This window comes from Phalacrocorax aristotelis, chromosome 1, assembly GCF_949628215.1.
Source record: "Phalacrocorax aristotelis chromosome 1, bGulAri2.1, whole genome shotgun sequence".
NCBI lineage: Eukaryota > Metazoa > Chordata > Aves > Suliformes > Phalacrocoracidae > Phalacrocorax > Phalacrocorax aristotelis.
The window spans coordinates 134,940,019-134,954,825 of record NC_134276.1 but is presented as its reverse complement, the minus strand read 5'-3'; the positions used below and the strand labels follow the sequence as shown (position 1 = coordinate 134,954,825).

Sequence of the window (14,807 nt, the reverse complement as noted above, 5' to 3'; positions counted from 1 at the left end):
CAGTTGCCACATTCTGCAGCAGACCAGTAACTTACTAGTTATGTTGCTGAATGGTTATGGACCCCAGTGTACTCAACTACATGTTGATCAAGAGGTTTGATTTCTCCCTAAGGAAACAAAGAGCTAGAATGGCCAGAAAGAAGGCATGTGACATCCAGCCTGAGGACCTGGACAGGAGGAAGAAAACTTTAGCCATGTTATACATCGCTTGGAGTAATTTTATTTGGTTAATGTAGGAGACACTCCCCAGCCATCTGTGCTCAGCTTTAGATACTCTCTTAGCAGGAGCTGGAGCTGCTTCCTCAGCCTACAACTTTTCTTCCTGTCTTGTCTGCTAAACATCTGGAGACTTTGGCATGGCCAAATGATACTATAAGCATTAATCAGCTAGAACAGATAGGCATGGTTCCCACCAGCCCCTGCCTTATTCTTCAAATAGTCATTTGAGCCTGAATGTTGTAGATCCCAGGGGCAGCACATTCCCTAGTAGGATCACACAATGGATCTCCTGCTTGGAGAGGTTGGGAAACATGAAACATGGAGGTCCCAACATGATTTATTCAGATGTTTTGCATTATTTGCAGTCCAAACTGAAAACTGCTGCAAGGCCCTTCTTTTTGACTTCTGCCTGTAGAGAGGGCTCAGAGCTTTCAATATCTCCTACCTCACCATTCCACTCAGTGCTTCCAGCTGGAAAAACAGGTATTTTTTTACTGTGTTCCCCTAGTTTACACTGAACAGCTGGGACTCCAGAGCGTGGAGTGCACCCAGAAACTGAACAAGCAAAGAAAATTTTCCACAGAGTTGACATTTTCCCTTTTCTTCTGTTGTTCCTACAGTCATGAAAACAGGGAGAATAAAACCTTAAAATGAAACAATATAATCCTTAGTGATATAATTGTATTATATTGTAATAAAAGCAGTAATATAATAATATTACATAAATACTAGTAGCATGAAGTAATTTCTGAAACATACACACATAGCCATAAAAATGATCTTCATAAGAAATTCTCAAAATCAGAATGCAGTGCTCTGATTACTTTTTTGGAATAGATCAGAGCAGGAAAAATGTTACTCCCTGGCCTCTCAAGAGGGTACTCACAGAATCTGATTGTAGAATCAGCAGACATGAAAGGCCTGATCCTGGGGCCTAGTCCCCATCCCCACTGGACTCTCAGGAAGCCTTCTGAATACTGAGTTCACTGTGTCCTGGCTGCCTGGCTGCATCATCCAAACTTCCCGATGTTTTCTCATGTGCTCCTTCTGCTGTGCCCAATACTTAGCAATGTCCAGCCAGTGATAAGAGTCTTCTTTGGTGACAGTATTGAAACTCATAGTTCAAGGCTGTAGGGAGGAAGACTGCCATGGACTGGCTTTTCCAGTCTTGTAAATAATGTTAGGATGCACAAAGTGAGCTTGAAATCATGCTGCTGATGTTTGTTAGTGTTCAAAGTTTGCCAGAAATGGAGGAAGCCCCTAGCAGGAAGAAAAAAATATGAACATCAAAAATTAGATGCCAAAAGCAGAAGTTGTCTCTTCAACATGACCCAGAGTTTGAAAATACACCATCTCATTCAAGAGATCACTCCGATCCACCTTCGGCATGTCAGACAACCTCCCTCGGGACACAGCTTTCCAGGCAACAGAGTAGCACCTTGGAATTTACTGTGCTATATAAACCCCTACTAAAAAGACAAATCACTCAGAAACAGAAGCATTTAAAAGGTGGCAGACTGCATAGCTGAATCCAGGGGAAGTGAAGCTAGGTCCTGTGGAAAGAATTTTTGGGGTTAGAAAGGCCCTCTAGGGGTCTCTAGTCCAAAAATGTATTTGCAGCATGGCTAACTACAAAGCTATATCAGGCAGCTCAGAGGAAAGTTCTCAGTGTCTTCAAGGGTGGAGGTCTGACAGCCCCTCTGGGTGCCTGTTCCAGTACAGCACCACTGTCAGAGGAGACTTTTTCCTTCTGTCCAGTTGGAATTTCCCTTGTTGCAGCTTGCGCTTTTTGCCTCATGTTCCCTCTGTGCAGCTTTGAGGAGAGTCTGGCTCTGTCTTCACTGCCTTTATGTAGTGGAAAATTGCATTTAGATCCCACTTAGCCTTCTTTTCTTTAGGTCTGTCAAAGCCACTTCCCTCAGCCTCTCCTTTTGGGGCAAGTGCTCCAGCACCCTGACCACTGCAGTGGTACTCCACCAAACACTCTCTGGCTTTCAATGTCTTTCTTGTGCCAGGGAGGCCAGGACTTGACACAACGGTCTGTATTTCTCTGAAGTATATGCCTGGAACAAACTTTCTTCATTATACCTCTGAACACAGGGGGTCTTGGTATGCCCCAAGAATTGTGTCAGCTGGCAATGGTCAATGAGACTTATCTGAACATGCACAGTTAGTACAATGGGTCTGGGTGTTCACAAGGACTGAGCACATAGACCTTCCCATTCTTTCTGTGAAGGGCTGGTGGTTAGTCAGAATACTGATATGGGCCCTGTTCACCTTCATTTTAGGAGTGGCTTGAGTTTGTCTGAGACAACAAAGCAACTGCCTGACTTTCAGCATGAGTGTCTCAGTGCAAACTTCCTAGCCACCAGGACTATGCAGTGATCAACAAGGTTGCCAGGGTCACAGGGAGGGACAAGCCATTTTTTAGCTGACTGTTTAAGACCAAGACCTGAAGGACATACTTGCATTGTACTGCTGCTTAGGGAACTGTGCTGAGTAGGCTGTAGTTTGTTGGTACTCACAGCATTCAGCAGACAGACCTGTTGAGCTGCCTCGTAAGCATCTCATAATGCATTTGATTGTGCATAAGCCACTAAATTATTTAATCATCTCAGACATTAGAAGACTCAGGAAGGCTGAAAGTCAAGGGAAAAATATCTCCTAAACAGTTACATTGCATTAACCACTTTGTTAGACCAACTAACTGACTGGATAATGCCTCTGACTGTGTAACCTGTCCCCTCAATGTCTTATTCAGACAACTAAAAGGTTAGGTCTTGAGGTATTAAAAGATCTATGTAAAGTTTGGGGTGGGTAGAACTGAAATTAAGTCTAATGTGTACCTTTTCCTCAGTCAGAAATAAAACAAGGTATTTATAGCATTCTACAAACAGGTTAGTTTTTCTCCTTCTAGACTTTAAGCTCCTGTCTGAGCTATGTAGTTCAGTGCATCCCTTCCTCTGTCTCCTGCCATCCATTCTGCTAGCCCCCATTCTACATATAGAGACCCCTTCAAGCAAGAACCGGCTTGCCCCATAAAGGGTGGCTGAGTTAGGAAGTTAACTCCACTCCTGGTCTTCTCTCCTGGTTCAGTGGACCACCTTCTCTTTCTTTTATAATAGGATATCAGGCCATACAATTAACTTCGGCAGTTATATGGATTGCAAGAAATAGGGAATGCAGATCTCAGTTATATGATACTCTTACATATAAGCTCTTATCCTGAAAGTGAATCCACCATCTGGGCTTTTAAACTTTCTCAGAACTTAATTAAAATCAGTGGCCAAAAGAGGTAGAAAGAGTGTACTTGAATCATGTTTACACAGCTGAATGAGCTTTTGGGATCACATAGCTCTGGTAAGCTGCAAGCTAATGAACTTGTAGCTGATCTGTGTAAAGGGTTGAAATAATTTACCCTTTCCCTAGTAAAAAAAATGAATATTGATTAATCTATCCTCTACTCCTGGCCACAAAGGAACAATGTAGCAGCATAGTCTTTGGCAATCTCTCGCCTGCTTGGCCCTCTGTTTATGCAGCATCAAGCCCATGCTTATTTTTCCTACTATCATTTCTGCTAACACCATTGCTGGGATCCTCCAAACCTCCCCATCCTAGGATTCTGCATTACTTTTCTCTCTCAGCATTTTCTTCAAGTGTCTACTAACCAAAAGGATATGACAGAGCTCTATCGAATTCAGAAAGATGTATGAAGTGAAGCTCCAGGGAAAATAATCATCTTCTCCATGTTGGTATGTAACAAATCTTTTCCACCAGTAACTGTAATCTGAGAAGAGAGATATCCAGTCACTCTTGATGAAAGGCATGTCCAGTTCTTTCTTCATAAATGTGTCAGTGAGTCATGTCTTTCTCAGTACGACAATGGTAAAAGGCAGGAGAAAGATATTCATCTGAAGGTATTCATGCAAGGGACCAACAATGACTTGCAAATACACAAATAAGTTAGTGGAAAGGGGAACCAAAACTCTACAAATAGCAATATGTCTAAAAAGGGGAATTGCCAGAGAGAGAGAGATCACTACGGTGGCTTGGGCAACCCCTATCACAGATAGCACATCAGGGCATAAAGCCAGAGCATGTTGGCCAAGGGAGAAGGAATCAGTGAGTGGCAGGCTGCTTCCTTAGGAGGGACTGTAAAGGGAAGTGGCACATGCAGTCAGGCATACCTTTTAGCAGCCTTGTGCTTGATCACAGCAGCTTTGGGTAAGACAATAAACTTGTTGCTTCAGTCATGAATCTGTCTGACTTATCCTGATGATCAGGGGAAACCTAGTGTGAACACCCTAACATTTAAGTTTCATATTGATCTTAGCGTTGATAGGATGGCCAGAGCTTCTGTCAGTGCTCCGGTGGTGTAACCCTAGAGACAGGTTCCCCAAGATAAGCAATGTCCTTTAAGTTTAGATTGGACCTGGTAAGTTTTGTAGCTGTACACTCCAGTAGTAAGTATCCAAACAGGTATGTGAGATTCACCTCTTCAAACATACATTCCTCTCTGTGAACTACTTGTCTGGACTATTTTTACAGCCAACCATCAACAGGCAAGCAAGATAAACATACAAAAACACACACATTCTAGACACAATTGTCCTCTGTGATGTACCATCTGAAACTCTCCTTTAGATATGTCGTCTTCTCCAGCTATCAAGGGAAACCAATTACTTGCTGCAGCTGGCAAGCTGATCTGCATATATATGCTAGGAGGGACAGTTGAATTTTACCCTCAGGATTTTTCACTGTATATAAAGGAGGCATGGATGACTAAAGAAAGACATAACTCTCCTTGTTCAGATTTGGCAGGAGGAAATTACCATGCTGGTCCTTTTGCTGTATGGGATTGGGGAGGAAATAAGGTAGAAGCGAGTGGAACTTTTGCAGTCACTAGTCCTCCCCAGTGCCAGCCATCACCACTCTTACAAAGCACAACTGCTGAGAGTGCACATAAGCCCAGAACTTTCAATCCACACCTAGACAAAGCCAAAGAGTATTTGGGTTACCTGCAAGATTCATGATACGTATGACGACTCCCTCCATTGCCAGGTTCCTGAGACCTTGCCGGTTACGTGTATCCAGGTGCTTGAACAGCCTGGCTGCATATATTTCCAAGGTCACATTGGGATGTACCCTCAGGAACTCCAGAATTCTTCTGGAGCATTTCCCACAGGGGCTAGTAGATAGGACCCAAGTGATGGAACAAGAAACTGATGGCATGGCCCTGAAACAATTTTCCAAGAAGTTGACTTCAGCATGTTGGGTAGAATTGTTTGAGCACCAGCTCCGCCAGATGGCACCTCTTCTCCACCTGATTTCATACAGCAGGTACACCACCTTTGGATGTTGGCAAGGTGAATAATTTCTTTTAAAGTCACTTGGCTGTATCTTCCACCTGCAACAAAAGTACCAGCAGTACTATAGTACCAACACTTCAATGATGTTTTGTCCCATTGTGCATTGCCTGCTCTCAACATCAGCCAAGCCTCCCATTCTTAGCCTTTCCCATCACAAATGAGCAGCTTGAAGAATGTTGCAGTCCAACAATCTAAATCAGGAATTTGATGAAAGCTCCAGAATTATTCCCCTAGAGTGGCCCTGGTGAAACTCTTGCAGCACCTCCTTGAGAAGTGTTGGGAGGATAAGAGCGCCCATCATCACTCTGATATCAGCACTGCTCAAAGCAGTGAGACAACTGGAAAGGAAGATCAGGGAAAGGGATGGTAAGAGGAAAACAAGGCACAAGACTTCTTAGCTTTGCCTGTCTCTGAAAACTGGCATGGAACCCAGGCAGCGCATAGTGATAGAATTATATGTCTTACCTTTGGTTGTTCTCTCTGGGTGCGGGATCTATATAGAAAAGATTTGTGAATCATTGGGGATAGTAAGTCAGAAAACAAAACTTCCTCTACACCTCCTGTCCTGGCCCCTTTCAGTCTATACACTCCCTGACAAATCTCTTTTATGTAAAAGAGCTCAGTAAGTAATCTCTGCACAAAAGGATAGCCACTCTGGGATGCAGAAGTGGTGGATTTCTACCTGTGAGCTAAAATTGAATGTTGTTTAAACTATGCTGTACATGAACCCTTGCTCACTTTAACACATTAGGGTTGACTGTGATCTCACTTAAGTTTAACTTCACTGATTTCAGCAGTACTGAAGCTGCTTTTCCCTGACTAATCAAAGAGCAGAATCAAATATCTTCTCCCTTTGTATCTTCCAAACCAATTCTACTGGGCAAAACTTGAGCTATTTTCCTGTTTGTACTTACAATATCAATCTAGACAAAAACATTTCCACGGCCAACGGTTCTTTCTTTTCTTAGTATGAAACTGTTTCAAAAGCTGAAAAAAAATTATCAGTGCCAAGGGAAACATATGAGTGCAGAACGGAGGTGATTTCTGACTAACAAACACCTATGGGGTGGCACCACAGTCCTGCCTGATTATATATGTTTTACATCTTGTGGTAGCAAAGAAGTTTGACCCTATGACTCATTCATCCCTTTCCAGCTGAGTGTCTAGATGAAAACAATTGCAGGTGATCAAGCCTAGTTACTTCTTTTGTGAAAGTCCATCCATAGCAAACTTAAGGATCTAAGAACCCTCATTTTATAGAATAAAAGAATTCATTTACTTAGAATTAAGATACTAAAGGCACTTTTCCATAGCTCTGGGCTCTTTAAGATGACAAATTATGAAATATACACAGTGAAATTACATTTCAACATTGAATTCAGGGTTAACAAAATTATATTAGTATTTTGAAGCTGGACCTAAGACTCAAGATACAGTAGTTCATTCAAAGAGAGAACACACACAAATCCACAGGTGTCTTCTGTGTATCTTCACGTGCCAACACACACATTTGTCCGTACTCACCAGTTCCTTAGATAAAACTACAGCAAATATCTACACTGAATATGGAGAAATAGACCTGTTTTTCATATACACGTACTTACCTCTATCAGTGACAGCAGCCATGGATATTTCTGGATTTATCTGTGGCCTCTTGGGTGATGGCTACCCCTTTATTAGCCTTATATTTGTTTCAGTTTCAATTCCCAAAGACTGAACTTTGGATGTTAGTGATGTTACTCATCTGAATATTTCCTGATGGTGACATGCTCTTATGCAAATAGACTACCCCACTGGATGAAACTGAAAGTAAGCTCCTGGCAGCAAAAGACTGCAAAAGAAGGTGGGTCCCATTTGGAATTGGATCGAAAGTTGTAGACAAAGTTGCCTGCCAGAAGCTGGAATTAACAGGTGAGCCATTTTTTTGCAGTGCAGAAGAGAAATTATATCTCTTTATTACCACTAGCCCCAGAATAGAAAAGCAACCCTTCTCTAGTCACCCCAATGCACCAAGAGAGAAAAAGCATCCACACAAATGGCATCAAGTCACATAGCTGTGGCATGGCAGCTAACTTTTCTGGCATCCAGATGTCATCAGAAAGTTGAGCAGAACCCGGTGAGGGAAACAGATGTCATCTGCAAAACTTGTGATTTTATGGATCTCCAGCAGGTGGTGATGGTTACTCCCATTTCCTTTCATGGGACCATTCTGTGGAATTCCAAGGACCACTCATACACACTTGAACCTGGGTCCTCAATGTAAGCAAGGAAGGCTCTTAATGTGTGTGAGGACACATCTACAGCTGTGGTCAGCAACTGGGCAGACATTCTCAGGCTAACTCTAAGAAAGCTGCCCAGCATCCAGGACAGCTATGGCAGTGGACAGCATATTGTGGGGGAACACCCAAATATTTATTAGATGTCACAACAGAGGAGAGCTCTGTACTTATGTGGGCATCCTGAGAGCATGACCTGAGCCAGCTGGTGAGTATCTGCAGAAGCTATTTGTCCTGACAGATCAGTTCACTGATGTAAAATTAATGGGTTTTTTTCAGTGCCCTGAGAAATCTGTTCAGCATATGAACTGGGCATCACCTTCCTATGAGCTGTTCTGTAACTCACACAAGATGCAGCAAAGAAATATTTCCCATTTAATCTGAAAAATGAGTGAAACAATGCTAGTTGCTAGTGAGAAGCTTTTCTCTGATTGACACACCCAAAACTGGTTTGCAGAGCAAAGGGATTACAAAAGAATTCTTCATATGGCTTAGCTAGAGATGACAGTGCTGAGTCCGCCTCTACCACTTACAGTTTCCTCTGGTTTTGTGACACAACTATTTTGTGGCCTGATGCAAGCTGCATCCCTGGTGAGCCAACACCAGTAACATGCACCCCCTGAGGACAAAGCCATTGCCTTTCTCAATGCCAAGTCTTACTGAGAATTGTAAAGCTAGGGGAGCAATTTATTTGTATTCTCTGTGGCCAGCCCTCAATATTCTATTGTCAAAAAACATTCAGTTTCCTCCAAGGGTAGAACAAACAGAAGTGAACAAGATAGTGGAGTACAGAGGTAGGAGGGATTCAGGCACTGGCAGGACCCTTTGTGAAGGAGAAGGGTGGTCATGGCAGGTTACTGGGCAGCACAGTGCCAACACAGCGCCAGCACAGCATCTGCTTTCAGGTCCTCTTCTGCTGCAAGGTCACCACTCATTTCACAGCACAGAACTGTTCCTTAGTGGTTGCATTAGTTCATACCTTAGGAAGAGTGAATGGGATCAAGTCACTCAGAGGCTTCTTGAAACAAATAAAAAAGTGTCTGACTAATGTGTTTTTGAGTTTGTGGACATGATGCTCAGTAAGGCCAGAAATGCATTGATAATATAATATTCTCTTAATTTCCTTCTTTCTGCAGTAGATATTTATACATATGCAGTTGTAAATTAGACTTTGAGATGCTTAGTCTAATCTGCAAGAAATGGCTTGGTTAGCAACAGTGCTCAGTAGCAGTATCTCCCAGTATAATACTAGTGATATGCCACAGAAAGCAGAGAGAGAAAAAATAAGCCCAAGCAGAAGCAGGGAATTTGCAATGCAAAATTTCTAGGGGTCTCCAGGAAGCTGAATGTGCTTTAAGAGATGGTGAAAAAAAATATATAAAAAAAAAGGAAATGTCATTCTGTTGTTCCTGCTAGTCTAATGTGAGGAGAGGAATCCCTTCCAAATCTGGCAGTTGGTTTAACACTAACAAAATCAGAAAGACAAGGTTACCACACAAGTGAATTTTCATGCTTCTTGAAGAACTTGCTCTTCCTGCCTACAGGGACCAAACTTCGGTGCTTCAGAGGATGACGATAACCTCCAGAAGCATCATATATCTGGGGGGCAAAACTCTTTCTTGGCCTTTATGAGCAAACAGCAGTAATCCAGTATGCCTTTAAGTTGCTACATGTCTGTAGCAAGGGTTGTATATATGGCTGGGACCTCATATTACTCAAAAAGCTGTGACAAATATTTTTTCTATTTCTCATACTGTAATTTATCTCCCTTTACAGAAGTCGCTCAAGATAATGTTAGAGATAAATGTGAAGGTGGTTTTTAATGCTGACTGATTGGTAGCATGTGAATATACCTCACCCACTCCAGCAAATAGATTTTTTTTTAAATAATCCCCACCTTCATATGCATGCCTCCTTAACATAAATGAATTTTTGGAGGAACATACACAGCAAAGGGCACACAGAATGGTGGACATACACTCACTCATGTCTTCTTTAGCCACCAGCTTCCTTAGACCTTCATGATAATATTCCCTTTGGTGGTAGTAGAGCCATGCTGTATACATAAGACCAGATTCAGCAGGGTTAATCATCTAGAAACTTCACAGTTTCTTCAGAACACTTTGCAGAGGGACTCCAGGATATACACTAGGTGACAGAGAGGTGGACAGAGCAACAGGGAGCTAGGCCCCTACAGATGTCTCCCAGGAAACAGATTTCAGCATAACAGTCCTGAAGCATGATGGTATTACAATACTAGTGTCTAATGGATGTACCACTCCCCTAATTTGTCTTACTAAACCAGCTGTTTACATAGTTTGCAATTTTTCTCAAATGTCTTTTGGCTTATCTGACACTTGAAACCCAAGATATATGTCTGATAACACCAACTCCAGCATTACATTGAACGATTTTATTCAGCATAAAACACAAATCTGGAGTGAGGTAGAAGTCATAGAAATGGAAACTTATGAAAGAAATTAGGAAAGACAGGCAGGTTAGAGAGAAGAAAGAGGAGTACAGAAGAAGGAAAGTTAGATCAGGCAAGGACACAGCAAGGGACAAGGCCTGAATTGGCCAAGATTCTAATTTGCAAATCTCTGATGATTTTACAGGTACTGAGCTTTCTATTCCCTGGCTGGATGGTCTATTGGAAAGAGGTGAAAATCACCCAGTGGCAGTCTGGAAGCAAGGGGAAAGGCAAAACTTAAATGTGACTAAAAGCTTGGGCCTCATATCACAGGGGCTTAGGTCTCAATTTCCACTTACAAGCTGCCTCCTGGACTTAATTTGTAATGGCAAATTTTGTGTTAGTTCAAGTGTTCTGCTTTTGGCACATTTGACAGTAAAAGGAAATCCACTGTATGTTTGTTTGGATTTAATGGAGTTTTCTCAGTAGATATCAACATTTTTATTGAAATAAAAAACACACAGAGCCTTTTGAGATTTACTGTGTGAACTTCAAATTTTAAAAAGGGTTAAAGTATGTCTTTGTGTGTGTATGAATATATATGTATGAGTACACACATAGATATTTACTTATATATGTATGCGTAATAATGCAACAATGCATATAAAAACAAGTTTGCAGATATACAAATACACATCCTATCAGCATAGAGTTTACAGCTCTGACTGATAAGCACACCCACCATGGCCTTTTTGTCTCTCCCAGCACCTTTGCCTTCGTTTCCTCTGCAGGTTACACAGCATCATCATACTTTACTGAGACCCTTGTTCAGTTTCCATACTTGGAAAGTGAAACGTAAGAGATTAAGAAAACTGATGACACACTGCTACTACAGGGTGAATTTTATGAGTCTGATTCGGAAAAATGAAGTGTAATGTCAGCCAGCCACAAGGGTGTGTGGGCAAAGCCCTGACCCAGGCAAGGCGGAGAACAGGTGGTTAGTGGGAAGGACTTACCTGTGTGCTTGCTTCAGTATAAATTTTTCTTAGCTAAACAAAACATCCCAATATCCTTGTACTGTAATTCCTTCACATTAACCAGTGAGGCTATAGAAATCAGAGAAGTGGATCAAATATTTTTCATGAGGAGTCAGTGTGAAGAAATAAAAACTGCAAGTGAACATATCTGTATTTTGGACTATGATTTTCTACTCTAAGCAGTCCTTCTACAGTCATCTCACACTGCTTTGCGACACAGAAGTTCTTATCTTTCTGAAGTATTTATAGAAGTATTTATCTTTCTGATTTTGTCTCGTTTCTACCTCTTTGTTTCAATGCACATGCTGTGTCAAAGCACTTGGCAGAACGATAAGTACCCCAAACCTGGTGGACATCAGAGTGTCCATACTCTGTTTGAGAGGCTGTCTACACACAGTCATCACACAACTGGCAGAGTTTTAAATAGAGAGGGGGACAACAAAACCAGCTGGACTTCACTTGAGAGAAAGCAATGATTCATCTGTTCCTTTCCTATCAGTCATACCAGGGAGTGTTCAGAGCAGCTCTAGGAACTTTCAGCACTGAGCTTTTCTTTTCCAGGCACTCAAGGATTGCTCAATGACGACCATATGGTTAAAGTCTCCCCAAAATTCACCTGTAAGCTCTAGCTCCCATGGGAGGTAAAACCTCCATCAGAAGCAGAAAACCTTTACCAGAACCAGATATTGCAATCATTGGGCAACATCAAGGATGGAAGTAATTTTCTTCATAGCAGCCTGTATAGTGCTGTGGTTTAGCCCAGTGACCAAAACAGTGTTGATAACACACCAACATTTTAGCTATTGCTGAACAACGCTTGCACAGCATCAAGGGCTTCTCTGTCTCTGACTTTGCCCTCAAGTGAGTAGGCTGGGGGTGGGCAAGATTCTGGGTGGGAACACAGCTGTGACATGACCCAAAGTGATGACAGGGAACTTTCGTATCACCTAACAGTATGCTCAACAATAAAAATTGGGGGGATTTTTCTTCTGAAGTTGCTGTTGCTTGGGGACTGGTTGATCTCAGTCCGCTGGCGATGAATGATTGCCTCTGCATCATTTGGGATATCTTTTCCTTTTTCCCTTTCACTTATTAAACTGTTTTAATCTCGATGCATGAGTTTCCTTGCTTTTGCCCTTCGGATTCTCTCTCCCATCCCATGGGGCAGGGAGAGGGGAGAGCAACCAGCTGTGTGGTGCTTAGCTGCCTGCCAGGGTTAACCCACCTCACCATCTCATGTTCACAGGTAGGCTAGAAATCCACTCTACCTGGGTATCCACAGGTAAGATTCTAAAGAGGTCTTATAAGAAGTCTTCAGAAGACTCCAGAGATACAGGGTTGTTCTGCCAGGCTTTTCATGATTTACACAATATGTTACTATCTAGATAGTCTCTCCATCACAGCTAACACTCCTTCTGCTGTCATTGGAGGGAGTGGGACTGTGAGATAGGAACCTGTGTGTTTAAACATCAATAAGTGCTTTATGATATTCCTCATAGCAGAGGCAGGACAATCTTCAGGGGACAATCTATCAGTAGTCTTGATAGCTTTGAATTTGAACAGTCATGGTATGTGGTGCAGGCCCAGGGGACACCTGGTGTGCTGTGAGATAACCCTTCAAGGGACGAGATTTAGGGAATGCAGCTGAAGCGGTGGGTCCCAGTTACCTTTTCCCAGGTTGAGGCTGTGTTTCTTAGGCCAGTCAGAAGTACAAGGAGGAGCCACACCTGCTGCAGTGATCGTTACGGATTGCATTCATTGCATCTGAGTAGATCTTAAGAGAAGTGAGGGATTAAAAGGTGGATATGGGCCTATGCAGTGTTTGTAAGCAGCAGATGGCAGAAGTAGAAAACAAATCAAGATATAGCAGGAAACTATGAGGGTAGAAGGGCAGACCTTACATCCAAAAATCCAGCTGAGCTATCATGGTTCTCTCAGATGAGCCAATAGGGTCAAGAGTAAATGCTCATCAGACCCAGCTATGAAAGTGGCCTGAAAATCATCTCCAACTACCCAAATAGTCTTGGGCCTGGTGCTATGGATTAGACGTTCACTGATCAGGATGCTGCTATGGAAAGACCTCACTATGGCATAAACCAATAATGCAGATGGTAGCTGGAAGTAAAGGGAATTATGAGACCATGTCTCAGCAATCTGCCCTGTCATAATTTTCCTATCTTAGAGAATTCATGCATGAATCTGACAAGCAAGCCCTGCCAGATCTCACTACTACAGTTAATGCAGATTGCAGATTTGTAGGCAAACACAGTTACTGCTTGTCTTGTAAGACAGGATGGGACACATATGCTTTGTCACAGCCTACTGCCCAGTCCACAACCCACCAGAGACACTTAAACTGAGACACTCTGCCTCCTACCACCAAGGCTAAGGTTCAAGGATGAACAGACACTTCATTTGCAGGAAAACTGCTTTTGGTTTAACCAGACCCATAGTAGCAGTGGATGTAGCACAAACAAGGCAATGCCAGTGCAAAGCACTGTGGCTCTGCATCACATCTCTGAGGCTGTGGACCAGAAAGCAGAGCTGAGCCAGGCTCCCAAAGCCACTCTGGGGAGATAAAACTCTGGCTGCTCCCTGGGTCTGTTCAGAGCTCTGGGATGCCACCAAGTGCCATCCACATGCACAGGTGGGGTGGCACATACAGAGCATGCTATAGCTCCCACTGAACCAGTGGAAAATTCTCTAGACTAGCACAGTCCTTCAAATGCAGAAAAGTGTTGCAGTGATTAATGATGAGACATTAGTATAGCAAGGACTGGCACTTACTGTGATCAGTTTAAAACAGAGACAAGTACTTATTTATATGGCAAACTATGAACTTCTGGAATCTGCTGCCCCAGTAAAGTGTGGACACAGATGGCAGGACAGGGTCAAAAGAGATCCAAAAAATTCATGGTAACAAATCCATAAACAGACACTAAGGGGAAGATGCAGAGTTCCCAACCAGAGTCATTGCGGGTATAGAGGTAGTGTGACTGGATCATAATGAACCACAGATAGTGGCTAGGCTTGTCTGCTCTCCCTGAAAAGCATCTCCTCCTGCCACTACTAGACCATGTCTGGACTACACTCTCTGCCCCGATGGCGCATTTTCTGTTTTTTAGGTTCACTTTTGATCCTCTTGCAACATGAGGTAGGAGACAAGGCTAGCTGAGGGGACCACAAGACTCCAGAGATATTCCTTTTGGCATCCTTACCTTCTCTTGCCAGAGATTCATTTTTCAAGAATCAAGGAAATAGCCTGTTTTCATCAAAAAATGCCTCCGTTGAAGAAAGTTACAGTGAATTAATAAACTGTTTGGATGCTAATTTAGCAGTCCTCTTTAAGTACCCTTTTCCCATCACCCTATGCACCAGTGAGCCACATCAGAGGAAGAATAATGTTAGCAGAGTATTGGACCTGGAACATTGTTCCCCATTCTGGCTGCCACCTGCCTCCATTTCCACATCCAGAAGTTTCTCATCAGGGATATTT

The 14,807-nt window shown here is 42.6% G+C and overlaps 1 protein-coding gene across 1 annotated transcript; it reads right to left on the bottom strand.

Annotated features, from left to right (window-relative positions):
• Window positions 1-201: 201 nt before the first annotated feature.
• LOC142064910 (C->U-editing enzyme APOBEC-1-like) lies at window positions 202-7,321 on the bottom strand. The gene is made up of 5 exons (XM_075110453.1): window positions 7,193-7,321; window positions 6,054-6,081; window positions 5,238-5,626; window positions 3,888-4,006; window positions 202-1,479 (listed from the first exon to the last, which is right to left on the bottom strand). Exons 1-5 carry the CDS (start codon window positions 7,212-7,214, stop codon window positions 1,444-1,446), a joined length of 594 nt encoding a protein of 197 aa, XP_074966554.1. The 5' UTR covers window positions 7,215-7,321; the 3' UTR covers window positions 202-1,443.
• Window positions 7,322-14,807: the final 7,486 nt, after the last annotated feature.